We start from the raw sequence: 14,793 nt of genomic DNA, 5'->3' as shown, positions 1-14,793 counted from the left end.
CTTTTTCCTTTTTATTTTTTCCCCCTAATTTGATAATCTCCTTTTTATTTTATCATATTTTTTTTCTAGTGTAACTAGATCAATATTGCATCATAAATACTCAATTAGGTCTAATATTCCTTCATTCTAGAAAGAAAGATACTCAGAAATAGTTCAATTCCACAAACTTTTTCAAAATGAAAATGCAGTATTCGCATCCAATAGTTCAAAGTCAAACTCTCAATTTATATGGTCGACACTCAAAAAAGTTCTTTTTCATAAATAAATAAAGTTGGCGATTCAAGAACCCATATGGTAATAAATAAAACAATAAAGATGATACCATATGCATCTACGGGTATATGGTGGGATGTTTGGGATCTGTCCACTTTTAATTAAATGTTCAGATTTAAGCCATGTCAATAAAGATTGAAATTTTTAGTAAGAAGCAATTCCCACTTTCATAGGTTATAGGGGGAGCAAATTTAAATTAGTTGGGCACAATGAGTACAATGAGTTCTGGATATATAAGAATACAACAAAAACAACTAAATCTCAATCGCAAACAAATTGAGGTTTGAATATATGAGATCATATTATTCCTTTTAATTAAACTTCGACTTACGCCAATATTACAAAAATAAGTTCTACATATTGAAGGATTATAAAAGGAACAAAATAAGAAGAGAAAAAGATGAGGGGAAATGGGAAGGTAACTTAAAATTACAAAGTTTAACCTCCCTTTCTTGTCATCTTTGACTCTTCTGCTCCAAGAAGCTCCTCTAGCACACTATCATCAAGATACTCGAACTCAATAACTTCATTTCCTTGACCAGTTGGTGAAATTCCATTATCCAAACCTCTTCTTGAATTAATGTTTGATGAAGTACGATAGTTACAATAAGGAGGATCATTGAGCTTAGAATAATACTCATTAGGGAAATTCAAAGTAGCACGACTTCCCCTTAGGTTAAATGCTTCCTTGTCATAGGCCCTCGCCGCGTCCTCAGCTGTGTCAAACGTCCCGAGCCACTGGCGAGCGCCTTGCCTCGTGGGGTCACGTATCTCCGCTGCGAATTTGCCCCATGTACGCCTCCGGACGCCTCGATATTTGATGTCATCCTTCCCTTTGTTGCCATTTTCTATATCTTGCATGGCCTTTTTCCCCTTAGAAGAAGAAGAAGAACTACCCTCCATATTGATTATATATGGAGTTTTTTTTCTTCTCAAGTACTTATGTTTGAGATTTCAAGTTTTGGAGGCACACTACACTTACATTGTTTTGGGACATGTCAATGTCTATTTATATAGAGCTCAAGATAAGAGATTGTGACTCATCAGATTTTTTTTTGTTGAATGAATCTTAATTTTATTTGTCTTTGTCTTACTCTATACAATTAATCACATTTTTACACGATTAGGTCACATACTACATGTTGTAGCAGGTAAAATTACAGATCATATATTCAGGAGTCTTTCCTATTAATATACGTTAGCTAACAATAATCTGACAGTATAATTTTTTAATACTAATAATGTATGTAACTTAATCTGTAACTTATATTTTACTGCTGTTTTATTTTGGGTATCTAGAAAAAACTTCCTTTGCATGGAAGTCTCTTCAAAAATGTCAAAGAAATTCGTTAATTATTCTACGAAATCTAGTATGCTTATATTCAAAGAGAGATAGTTGAAGCTACTTTTCACTGCTAAAACTTTATATCTATATATGTTGAAAACTTTTTCTTGGAGATAGATTTTTTTGATCAGCATAACGGTGCAGTTGCATGAAGATTGTAATGTGTGTAATATAAGATAATTAGTCAAATTAATATATTGGACTTAATTAATTTCAAGAATTTGGATAAGATTCTTATGATCTCCTTGGATATTACTTTAGGAAGATTTGTCTTCTCAGCTAAAACTTAAAGGCCTAATAAATAAAGGGAATATAGTTTATACTGATCAAGAAAATTTAACTATGTAACAATTATTGTGTCTCAACAGAGGCGGACACATGATTTTCAGTTTATAAGTTCTGAACCCGCAACCTTTGTTACCTATTGGGTTCGGAATATATTATTTATACACATTAAGTGAATTTCTTAATATAAATATAAAGGTTGAATCAAAGCTATTGGGTTTCAACGAGCCTTAACATATATGATAGATTCACCTCTGCGTCTCAGTCTCAAGCTAGTTGGGATCGGTTATATGAATTCTCACTGACCATGTTACTCTATTTAAACTCATCTCAGGCTCATGTTAGAAAATGTAATTAGATATGACTAATTTAAATCCACATGTAATATTTCTTAGACATGCAAAATTAACCACTTTTATTTCTCCTTTTAACATAATCCAAATGAATTAAAGATAAGTTGTAATCAGGAAGGATCATGTCCAGCTAATTAAAATTGATGTTATGCAAATTTTTTGTCCACACATTAATTGAAGTTGACAGAACGATGCAAAGATGTGGAGCCACTACTTTTTTTAGATACAAATCTTAGGCATTTTCTTGAGAGTGAAAAATTCAAATCTTGTAAGGAAAAAGAAAATTGAATTCGATTAGTTGTTGTCACTTGTCAGCAGAATATGGATGCCACAAGTTGTTAGATACTACCTTTTATTTTCCCTCCAAATATATTTTTAGGGAATATAAGCTGTTGTTATATACTTTTTGAACTTCAAGCTGAACATAGCCTTATACAAAGAGCTAGAAAACTCACGTTCACAGAAAATCTGTATTCATCGATATAGTCACAATAGATTTTCAGATATTGATCAATCAAATTTATCACTTTCAGAAAATGTACCTTATTACGTTGAATGATAACAAGTTTCTTAACGAGGCAACATACGTCCTCTCTTACACTACTAAAAACACGGTATTTTCCGTCAGAAATCCGTTGGAATTTAGCTCATTGGTACTGTTTCTAGAGGATTTCTTACCGTTTCTATCGAAACATCCATAGAAAGTTTCCCTTTTTAGTAGTGTTACTTCACATTTACATAGAGGCAAATATGGTGGCAGATTTTCTAGCTAACCATGAAAAAACGTAAGCTTCACATGAACTAGTTGGATCACACATTTGCTTTTTTGGAACTAACACTTCTTTCTATTATTTATTTAAATTCCATAAAACTTATTGTGGGACTGAACCATCAAGTTCCTTTGTGTGCTAAATCACCTTAAGTACCTATTTTTAATTTTAAGTTACTTTTTCAGTTGAAAACAATAAATACTTTTGGTCTGTACAATAAATACTTTTGGTCTATACGATGATATTGACAAGAATGAGTCAAAGGATCTTTGCTGTAGACTGTCGGCACGTGATTGTTTCTGTTTAATTTGTCATCCAATTCCCTATGCTAACGTTGTGGCATACCTCATTAAGATAAAATTCCTTTTTTCTCTTTCTTCCACAAACATGGAGAATAAATATTGTGGATATAAAGTTATAAATAGTACTTTAACAGTTTAATTTATATGATGGTACTTAATTGATAGACTTTGGAACATTAAAATCTAAATCCATAAACAAGTTTCAAACATGTGGATATTATTAAATTAAAGAGCATAGAAACACCAGCCCTTGCAACTTTTGAGAAATTGTCATAGCTTTGTGTAATAATGTCCAAATAAAATAACTTTAATGATGATAGGCTGTCATGACTATCTTTTTTACTTAGATTAAGAGTTGTGCATCTATGAAATAAGGCCATGTTTTATTTTCTCAAACCTACTAAGGGATTTTAAAGTTTTTTACCCGTGTATTCATAATAGTTTGTAGCCGTCATCAGTGTATACTATATACTGAGTGCATACAAATTGCTTATATATAGATTATACGTTAATTGTATAGTGCATACTGGCTAAAAACTGTCCTAAGAATAAAGATTACAGTTTTTTTGTTTGTTGTGGACTATGTTGGGCTAATGTATAGAAAATTCATCATACGTATAAAAACTGTATCATTATTGTATACAATATGTATCACTATTGTATATATGTATAGAAAAATGTATCATACGTATAGAAATTGTATAATTAACGTATAGAATATGTATCCTAAAGTATATGTATAGAAAATATATCATTGTTGTATAATTTGTGTATAATAAATGTATAATTAGAAAATGTATCATTGGTGTATAATTTCTATTTAGTTAATGTTTACTTACAAATTATACATGTTTTGGGATATTTCTTGAAGGCTCAATTAATGTATACTTACTAATTATACACATATTATACATGTTTTGGAATATTTTTTGAAGGCTCAATATGAATTTTTTCATCGATCTTTAGTGGCGACTTTTCGATCTTTTGTGGCGACTTTTGTCATGTTCTTTTTGTAGCGAACCTTTTAGTGACAACTTTTAGATCTTTGTGGTGAGTAAAGTCGCCACAAAAAGTCTTTTTTATTTTTTTTGGCGTAGTAAATGGGCTGTTGGACTAGCGCTTGGCAATACTCTAGGCCGAATGGTCAACTCGGGATATTAAACCCAAACGTGGGCCAAACAGTTTTTTGATGGCCACTATGTGTTCTTTTCCCCTTTTTTTAGGGCAATTTGCATGATTGGCCTTTTCCTGGGGTGGTCTTTAATTAGTGCCCTCAAATTGCTGGTCTTTAATTTTTGTCCCTCAAATTGCTGGAATTTAATTTTTGCCCTTTGCATAAAACTTCTGGGTTCCGAATTCGAATTCCCGCTCAGTCAATTTTTTTTTTTTTTAAATCGCAAGTTAGAGTTTGACTACAAACTCTACTTTATCAGGCAGAGTTTTGCTTTTAGGCTTAAGGTAGTGTTTTGCCTTCAGGCATAAGGCTTAAGGTAGAGGTTTACATCAAGGCAATTTTTTTTACTCAACTGGAATTTTTCAAAACTCTGCCTTAGGGCCTAACCTTTTCCCGAATAGGTCTAATTTTGTTACGAAACTCTGCCTTGCGATTTTTTTTTACTGAGCCGAGGTTCGAACACCAAACCTCGGGGTACTTGACGAAGGGAAAAAAAATTAAAGACCAGCAATTTTGTGAATCAAAAATTAAAGACCAATGCCTTCGAAGGCCAATCCGCGCAAAAAAAAATGTATTTTTTTACCTCAACATGTGTAAATGGAGATGCATACATTAGAATTGAGAAATTTAACGGTCCATATGCTGAGAAATCAGTTTTTTTTTTGTGCTGATTTACCCTTCAAAGGCACTTTTCTTTAATTTTTGCCCTTCGCCTAATACCCCGAGGTTCTGGGTTAGAACCCCAGATCAGTAAAAAAAAAAGTAGGAATTTCGCAAGGCAGAGGTTTGGATTCGCAAGGCAGAGATTTGAAACTCAGCCTGAGGTGAAGTTTTGCATGCAAAACTCTGCCTTGTGAATCCAAACTCTACCTTGCGATTTTTTTTTTTTTAATTTTTGATTGAGTGGGTGTTCGAACCCAAAATCAAAAGATTTTTAGCGATGGACAAAATTAAAGACCACCAATTGGAGGGCCAAAAATTAAAGACCAGTGCCTTTGAAGGCCAATCGTGCAAATGACCCCTGAAAAACTCGTACTTCAGAGGAAAGAAAAAAACGGCCCAAAAAAAAAATTAGATCCGGGGCCCAAATGCCTTCTTTGTTGAGGATATTATGTAGGGTCATTGGCACTTTTGTCCCTATTTTTTTTTTTTTTTAAGGCTTTTACCCAAAAGGGAGCCCTTTCAAAAATTCTCGACGGCCAAGGCAGAACCAAGGCCGAAGAGGGGGTTTGGAAATAGTTTTCAACCAGCAATTGACGCGCCTCGGTTAGTACCTCACTAGCTGCGTCATTGCCCCAAGCGCAAAGTTGTCCCTATTTTGTGTGTGTGTGTGTGTGTGTTTTTTTTTTTTTTTTTTTTTTTAACTTTTATCCCTGGTAACAACCAATTTTTTTGCGGAGCATAAATTTATACGGTATGCGTTTGCATATATATTTCTTTCACTAAAGCAATTATTACATATTTTAACCTTATTAATCACTTAACTTTTATAATTAATGTATAGTTACCACCAAAGATTTGTGGTGAAGTGATAAGTACTTCTTTGTTTTAATCTTTTTTGTGTGGATTGCCTTTTTCAAAGGCATTGGTCTTTAATTTCTGTGCCTCAAATTGCTAGTCTTTAATTTTTAGCCTTTGCTTAAAAAAGTGACCGAAAAGATCCCGAGGTTCAGGGTTCGAACTCCCGCTTAGTTAAAAAATAAAAAATCGCAAGGCAAGAATTTCACGAAACCTCTGCCTTAAGGCCTAACGTTGCCCAAAATTAAGCTTATTGGGGCAAAAGTTTGCCTTAAGGCCTAAATTTTGCTGCAAAACTCTGTCTTGCGGTTTTTTTTTTTTTTTTTTTTTTTACTGAGCTGGGGTTCGATCCCAGAAACCTTGGATTCGAGCCCTAAATATGGAGTTGCCTTTAGTAGAGAGTGCTTTAGAGGTAAAGTGAGACTTTTCGGTGCTAATTCGAATCAGTGGTTTCTAAAAAAATATCGAATATCGGATGGAATTGAAAAAAATAAGAAGATGTGTATAGTTAAATAAAAAAATATTCCAAGTGTCGAACACGCAGAGGACAAATACTGATAATTCCTAATAGGTTAATCACCATACTCCCTAGCCAAACTAAGAATTGAGAATGGATTGAATTAATTAAAGTTTACTACAATTTGCTGCTTGAAAGAGAAAATTAATATTTCCTCAGCAAACGTGGAAAAACGGAGAAGAGGTTATGTACCATGAATGTGTTACATCTTAATCTGCCTAACTAATTAGCATTTTATTCATCATCACGATCATGCCTGTTGAAAACATGTACATTTATATTTATTTGTTTTTCTTAGTTCGTATCATTATCTGACGGCGCTCAATTTTATTATTTTTGAAACGTCATTTTCTCTCTTTAGTTTAGACTACTTATAATTAATTCTTATTAAATAGAATTACATGTAATTACATTTGATTCATTACCTTTCTGGTTTTCTAGGAAACTGCCTAATTCTGCTGCCCATATGTGTATGCTTGGAATATTTTATATCGTATTTGTGTTCGTGATTACCACTAATTACTTGTTGGAGGTTTGTGATTCCATGCTCATAAAATATGTCGTGTGTAATACATTATTAATCACTTGAACAACTTAAGGAAGTAGAAAATTCAAATAAAATCTTAGGTGTTCGTTACTGCTAATTAATACTCCCTCCGGATCAAAAAAAGAGTCCGCTTAGCTTTTTTTTCTTGGATAAAAAAAAAAGATTCCACTTAGCAAATCAAGAAAGAATTAATCTTGTTTTTTCATATTTGCCCCTATTAAGTGTTGTACGATCAAATCCCAATGTCTATTTAATCTTGATACAAATATCCTTCAACAAAGAATATGACTTTCTGATATGATAACTATTAGTTGAGTTATCACACGAGATATCAAGCTCCTTAAGTAAATTAAAATTTTATTAAGCTCATGATGCTACAATATTATAACTATATAGAAGCATGGGTTTAGACCCATGCTTCGTCGTCCGTTGCCATTAAAAAAAAAGTGTAGGCCTCATACTAAACACCAATCAATATTTAAAAAAAAAAAAAAAAAAAGAAAGAAGAAGAAAAAAAAGTGAAACCCACCATGTCCAAACTCACGGAAAAAAAAAGTAGACCCATATTGACAAAATCAAGCAATATATATAAAAAAAAGTGAATCTCATATTAAAAAAAAAACAATGTCAAAAAAAAAAGTGCATCCCATATTAAAAAATCAAACACTATTAATGTAATTTCCAAAGTATCTCATTAAATCAATAATGATAGATTCATTGTCACATGCGTATCAACCCATTAGTGGGAGCAAATTAAATTATTGTACACCAAAAAACATGGACCTCTTATTATTGCTTTTCTTCAAAAGGTTAAATAGCCAAACCATACATTTTTTTTTTATATATTAGCCTGAGATATAATCTAGATATTGAACTATTGTATTTGCTATTCCGCCATGTTATTTATTTGTTATGTTTACTAAAATAATATACTTAAAATACTTATATTTTAAAATAAGATAAAATTTAATTACTTTTTCATTTTTTTTCCTCACTCTAATAAATGTGAAAAGAGATTAATGTCATAAAAGAAAAAATAATATTAAATGGAGATCAAATAATTAATAAGGTAAATTAGTGACATTGTAATTCTAATTGACGTTTCCTTAAAAAATCGTGCAAAAGACAACAGGACAAGTAAAATGAGCTAAACCAAAAATATTTACCAAAAATAAAAAAATAGTAGTTCTTCATTTAATTAGAAAAATCAAATTTCTACTTTGTTTCATTTTAAACATGTAAAATTAATATAATAATTTGAATTAGAATTATCCAAATCAAAATTTGATAAAACATAATAAGTATTGTTTAGGCCCAATCTACATACATTAACAATAGAATATTTTACACCTTTAAATTAATAGAATTAAAATTCAAAGTATCATCTGATGCTTAAATATTGCTATTGTTTTATCTCAAAAAGAGGAAAATAGTTTCCTTTTAAATAAGTCTTCTCTTTTAAAAGTATTAATAATTTTTTGCCAACTTTGTATTCATAGCAAACACTAATATAATAAAGTTTTGGATACGGAGCACAAACTACAATGTTATATTAATCATGTTTTGACCATAATATATATATTACTTTACTACTATGTAGAAGAGTCGGTTTATGAGCAAGATCGTTGTCCGTCCTTTGGTCCCACTTTTTTATTTAAGAGCAAAAAAATCCTTTGTGGTCCCACCCACTTTTTTATTTAAGGGAAAAAAAAATGACATTTTATACTTTATATTACCAACTCTTCTAAAAAGTAGATATAAATGCTTTATTATATTTCTATTTTTCTACTACATAGAAGCATCGGTTTACCCATGCTTCGTCGTCAGTCACTCTTAAAAAAATAAAATAAGGTGGACCTCATACTAAAAACGCCAAACAATATTAAAAAAAAAAAGAGGAAAAAAAGTGGACCCCACCCTCTCCAAACTCATGAAAAAAACGTGGACCCCATATTAAAAAAATAAGCAATGTAAAAAAAAAACGTGCACTCCATATATTAAAAGATCAAACAATATTCATGTAATTCCCAAAGTATCCCCATCAAGTCAATAATAGTGAATTTATTGCCACATGCGTATCAACCCATTAGTGGGAGCAAACGAATTTATTGCACAACAAAAAACATGAACCTCATATTATTGCTTTTCTTCAAAAGGTTAAGTAGATAAATACATACAATTTCTTTTCTTTTCTTATATTAGCCTGTGATCTAATCTAGATATTTAATTGCTGTATTTGCTATTCCGCCATGTCATTTATTTGTTATGTTTACTAAAATAAATATACTTAAAATATTTATATTTTAAAATAAGATAGAATTTAATTATGAATTTAATTATTTTTTTCATTTTTATTCTTACTCTAATAAATGTGAAAAGAGATTAATATCAAGTGGAGATCAAATAATGCATAAGGTAAATTAGTCAAAATATAATTCTAATTCACGTTTCCTTAAAAACCATGCAAAAGACAACATGACAAGTAAAATGAGCTAAACCGAGAATATTTACCAAAAATTAAAAAATAGTATTTCTTCGTTTAAATAGAAAATCAATTTCTACTTTATTTCGTTTTAAACATGTAAAATTAATTTAATAATTTGAATTAGAATTATCCAAATCAAAATTTGATAAAAAATAATAAGTATTTTAATCTTTTAAATTAATCGAATTAAAATTGAAAGTACCAACTGAGGCTTAAATATTGCTATTGTTTTATCTCAAAGAGAGGAAAATAGTTTCCTTTTAAAATAGTCTTCTCTTTTAAAAAGTATTAATAAATTTTTGCCGACTTTGTATTCATAACAAACACGAATATAATAAAGTTTTAGATACGAAGCACAAACTACAATGTTATATTAATCGTGTTTTGAACATAGTGATAATATATATATATATATATATATATATATATATATATATATATATATATATATATATATATATATTATTATCACTATTCAAACACAACTACATACACATAGATACACTATAATTCAAAGTGTTGAGCCCGTGCACAGCACGGGCATAGGCCATCTAGTTAAGATTTAAGCTAATTAGTGTTGTTTGGAGGATAGTTACCAGTGGATACACTTTTTTAAGAGAAAAAAAATATAGCCAAGTGGGACTTACCTCTTGAACGATAGGTCAGCATTGAGGTGCAGTATCCAATTCTTTCCTAACGAGTTTTAAGCTAAACATGTACCAAAATTCGATATTTATATTAGTAAATAAGTTATATCAATTTATTATAATTATACGATTTAATAAAGGGAATAATATTACTTAATTAACCATAGTTATGTTTAAAAAGTCTACTTGTAAGCATATATCAAGAATCTATTAATTTGATGTGGGAGATGGATGCAACATGCCGCACAAGGTTCATATGAACCCGATATTTTCAATATGAAACTCAAATTTATGTGTAAAAATTCATTAAAATGAAAATAAATAACATATCTGAATGTATAATGTTAAAAAGAAAATGGCTTCAATACTAAGAAGTAAGAGCTTTAAATATTGAAATCGTAGAATTTAAATTTTAGATCTTCCTCTCTTTAGTTTAAGTAAAGATTGAGAGTAAGTTTTGTATGACGAGTTTCAAACCTCAAATGGTATCTAAATTCTTATGACCTTTCCTTTTCTTGATCTTCAAGGGGGATCTGTATTTGGACAATTGAATATAAATCATTTCCATGACAAGTGCCTCCTTTTTAAGGTTAATGAACCCTATAAGTTCTATATTCCCTTTTTCTTCTTCGATCACTACTCTTTTTTTGTGGTCCAATTCGATCACTACTTTAAATAATATAAAAATAACCCAACAGGATGTCTACATTTGAATAGTTTAAAGGCTATTCATACGAAATGCCAGAAAATATTGAAGTAGCAATTATGATCATCTTTAAATTGGTTCACATGAAACCTCTTAAAGTGATTGCCTCCTTAGGACCAGAATTTGTATCACAAAAATCAAATTGAGATAAAACACGCAACTGGAATTTGATGATTCATCCTATCACTCGTGCGAAGTTACAGCCCTTGACGGATGGTCAGTTAAACGCTCTTTGTCGAACACCCTTAATAAAATTTCTAGATTTATCACACCAGATTCTTCATTTTACTGAAATATTAGTATTCCAATTAATTTAGTTTTTCAAACTTTAAACATTCAAACAATATGCTTAAGTTTGAGAAACACTCAAAATTCCAAGGAGTAGGGAAAGAACTTTTTTTTTTCTTTTCTTTTCTCCCACCTAGTGTCCGGTAGTCATTTAAGGCTCGATATACTGATTTAAATTCGTGTCAGAAAACCTCACGTTATAATTAAAAAGTTCCTGGCAAAAAATAACTTTATTTTCAGGATACGAACCCGAAACTTCTTGTTAAGGACCAAGGGGTACTTACCATCTCATCAGTGGTTTGATGGTGCAAAGAACTTACCTAAACCGGATGGATGCATCTTGTTCAATTAAAACAATTTTGAGAAGTTTAAACCGGATGGATGCATCTAGTTCAATTAAAACAATCTTGGGAAGTTGTTCTTATAAATTGTGATTTAGTTCATGTTTTTTTTTTTTTTTAAAAACCTTCATTTAATAAACATGAAGTCATGATCCAATTTATGCAGCGAATTAAGAGGGTTCGTCGATTTTCTAGAAGCAAGAGAGAGAAGAATTTAGTCAATTTACCAAAAATAGCGGTCAAACTATCTTCATGAGGGAAAGAGGATAATCCCTACAGTTAAAAAAAATAAAAAATAGTGTCTACTTATAGCCTGTTTGGCCAAACTTCTAAAATTAACTTATTTTAAAAAGTTCTTTTCAAAAAAATACTTTTGACGAAAAACAGTTTGTGTTTGACCAATTAATTTAAAAAACACTTTTGAGCACTAGTTAGTGTTTGACTAAACTTTTAAAAAGTGCTTCTATGTCTATTTTATTTTTCTCAAAAGCAATTTTTTAAAAGTGCTTTTGAGCAAAAACTATTTTTTTTAGCTTCTGAAAAACTGCTTCTGCTACTCCCCAGAAACACTTATTTTCTCCTAAAAGCTTGGCCAAACAACTCACTTTTTTTCAAATAAGCACTTACTGAAAAAATAAGTACTTTTGGGGGAAAAATAAGGTTGGCCAAACAGGCTATTAGTCATTTACACATCCTTAAGAAAATACCAGCTTCAATGCAAAAATAGGTAAATTGACTAAATTATCTCTAATTAAATATAGTCAGAACTTTCTATAATGACACCTGCATATAACAACACTTCTCTATATTAGCCAAGTTTTTTCGAAATTGATTTTTTAAGTTATATTTTACTTCTCTATAACAACATTTCACCTATAACAACAATAACCAATTTTATAACAGTATGCTCTTTGTAAAATTACCCCTCATATAACAACTATTTTTTTTTTTTTTGGTAATATAATAATTAACCATCCTTATAAAAATAGAATATCTATGATTACCAATTATAAGTTTAGAGATTCTGACCAAATATTTTATCCTTTAATACACTATTTATGACAAAAAAAATCATATGAATATATACATTTCTTCGTTATATAAAGTGTGATTAAGCTTAAAATTTGGCAATTAAAAATGAAAATTAAATTTTATGCATCTTTTTTGCCTATAACAGCAAAATATTATTTAAATGTCAATGTTGTTATTGTTAGTGTCAAGTTTTTATGATGACAATTTTACTTGTGCAGGTATAGTAATTAAATCACACAAGGAATATATGTGAGCCCACAAAACAGCCCCAACAAAATGGAAGCCCACAGAACAACCCTAACGAGCTGGGCTCACTCGAGAAATGGCTCCACAGCCCTAACGGTGCAACCAGCAGTACTTTTCAGCAGTACAAAATCTTTCAAGAAAGGAAAAGATATCTGCACAATAAAGAAGCAATATTCCAACAGCATCAAATCGTTTCAAAGAAGGAAAATCCATCTCCAACATTAAAAGGCATATCTCATGAAGAGTAATAAATCTGATGCTGCCACGACGCACAAGGAAAGAAGCAAAAGCTCAGTCTTATTCTTGGAAATAGGACCCTTAATTCCATTTCCAAGGATCAAATCCCTTGGGTTGATCTCTCTGCGTGAAGAGCCTAAAACACTATAAAAAGGGCTGCCTCACAAACACAAGTTTTATGCAACAATCTCATTATCTCGATTGCTCTGCTTTAAATAAACATTGTTAGTCTGAGTGATTCATAGTGTAATAAGTGAGAAAGGAGAGTTATAGTTTGTGAGGCTTTGTATCAAAAAGAATAAGAGTGGTTTGAGTGTAGACATAGGAACTTCATTCAAAACCTTCATTGTACCAAACCTTATAAAAGAGCTGCAGAGATCACCCTTGCAACCCAAGGGGACTGGACTAGGATTCACATTGAATCTGAACCAGTATAAAATACGTGCGTCATTTATTTTCTGCACCTTACTTTAGTACTCACTGATTAGGTAGTCGACTGCTGGCTTAACCTAGTCGACTAACAGATCGAATTTTTTTAACAATTCACCCCCCCCCCCCCCCCCCCCCCCCTCTTGCACTTTCAATTGGTATCAGAGCAAGGTCTCACTTTCAGTGCTTAACCGCACGTGAGAAAAGATCAAATGGCTGGATATCAAATTCCTGGAGCAATATTGCAAGATGGGCACTCCACAACAAGACCACCATACTTTAATGGTGAACACTATTGCCACTGGAACGAAAGATTTAAAATATTCGTGCAATCAACTGATTATCAAGCCTGGGTCGTGATTAAAAAAGGACCTAAACCCATTCCCAGAGCGGACACTGAAAACAAAGAAGATGCAGAAACGTCAACAATTGATCTAGAGTCACACGACATTACTAAAGAACAACAAGAGACACTGCAAATAAATGCAAGGGCAATAGCCTTGCTTTACTGTGCAGTGAGTGGAGAAAAGTATGCAAAAATTTCAAATTGTGATACTGCCAAAGAAATGTAGGATAAACTTGAGGTTACTTATGAAGGAACATCAAAAGTAAGAGAAACAAAAATTGATGCTCTAAGACACGATTATGAAGCATTTATGATGAAAGACGATGAGAACATCGAATCAATGTTCACAAGATTCAGCAAAATTATTGGAGAACTCAAATTGGTTGGAGTAACCTATACCAACTCACAACAAGTTAGAAAGCTTGTTAGAAGTCTGCCAAAGACTTGGGAAACCAAAGCCATTGTTCTTGAAGACGGAAATCTGGATAAGTTCACCTATGATGAATTAAGAGGAAATCTAATAGCTTTTGAAAAGAATCATATACAAAGATACCAGAAGGACGAAAAGAAGAAAGTGGTCGCTTTCAAGGCTCAAGTTGAAGAATCTGATGATGATTTTAAAGAAGAAGAAGTAGCTATGATTTCGAGGCATGTGATAGAAGCCATGAGAAGATCAAGAAATAATAGAAAAGGAAGCTCAAACTTTAGAAAAGACAAGACTCCCACTGGACAGCAAAAGAATGACGGAAAATGTTATGAATGTGGAAAATATGGCCATATTGCATCTGAATGTCCCGAGATAAGAAAGAAACAACCAGAGGTTATCAAAAACAAAGAGCCTTCAGCAGTTGGAGTGAAGATGAGATCTCAGATGAAGAATCTGAAGAAGGTGAAAATATGTGTTTCATGGCTCTCGAAGAAGGCAGTAAGGTAAGTTCTCATTCCTGTGCTA

The 14,793-nt window shown here is 31.5% G+C and overlaps 1 protein-coding gene and 1 non-coding gene across 2 annotated transcripts; both read right to left on the bottom strand.

The window, feature by feature from the left end:
- Positions 1–518: 518 nt before the first annotated feature.
- On the bottom strand, positions 519–1,239 carry LOC132618193 (ethylene-responsive transcription factor ERF098-like). The gene has a single exon (XM_060333259.1). It carries the CDS (start codon positions 1,174–1,176, stop codon positions 712–714), a length of 465 nt encoding a protein of 154 aa, XP_060189242.1. The 5' UTR covers positions 1,177–1,239; the 3' UTR covers positions 519–711.
- Positions 1,240–5,659: 4,420 nt separating this feature from the next.
- On the bottom strand, positions 5,660–5,811 carry LOC132620527 (U4 spliceosomal RNA). The gene has a single exon (XR_009574974.1). It is a non-coding gene; the product is annotated as a U4 spliceosomal RNA (small nuclear RNA).
- Between the last annotated feature and the right edge of the window lie 8,982 nt (positions 5,812–14,793).

This window comes from Lycium barbarum, chromosome 11, assembly GCF_019175385.1.
Source record: "Lycium barbarum isolate Lr01 chromosome 11, ASM1917538v2, whole genome shotgun sequence".
In the NCBI taxonomy this organism is placed as follows: Eukaryota; Viridiplantae; Streptophyta; class Magnoliopsida; order Solanales; family Solanaceae; genus Lycium; species Lycium barbarum.
Note: the sequence above shows the minus strand (reverse complement) of the source record. Positions and strands in the feature narration are given on the sequence as shown.

Excerpts from the sequence above, each read along its gene's own strand:
- LOC132618193 (XM_060333259.1), bottom strand. The coding sequence starts at position 1,176 with ATGGAGGGTAGTTCTTCTTCTTCTTCTAAGGGGAAAAAGGCCATGCAA.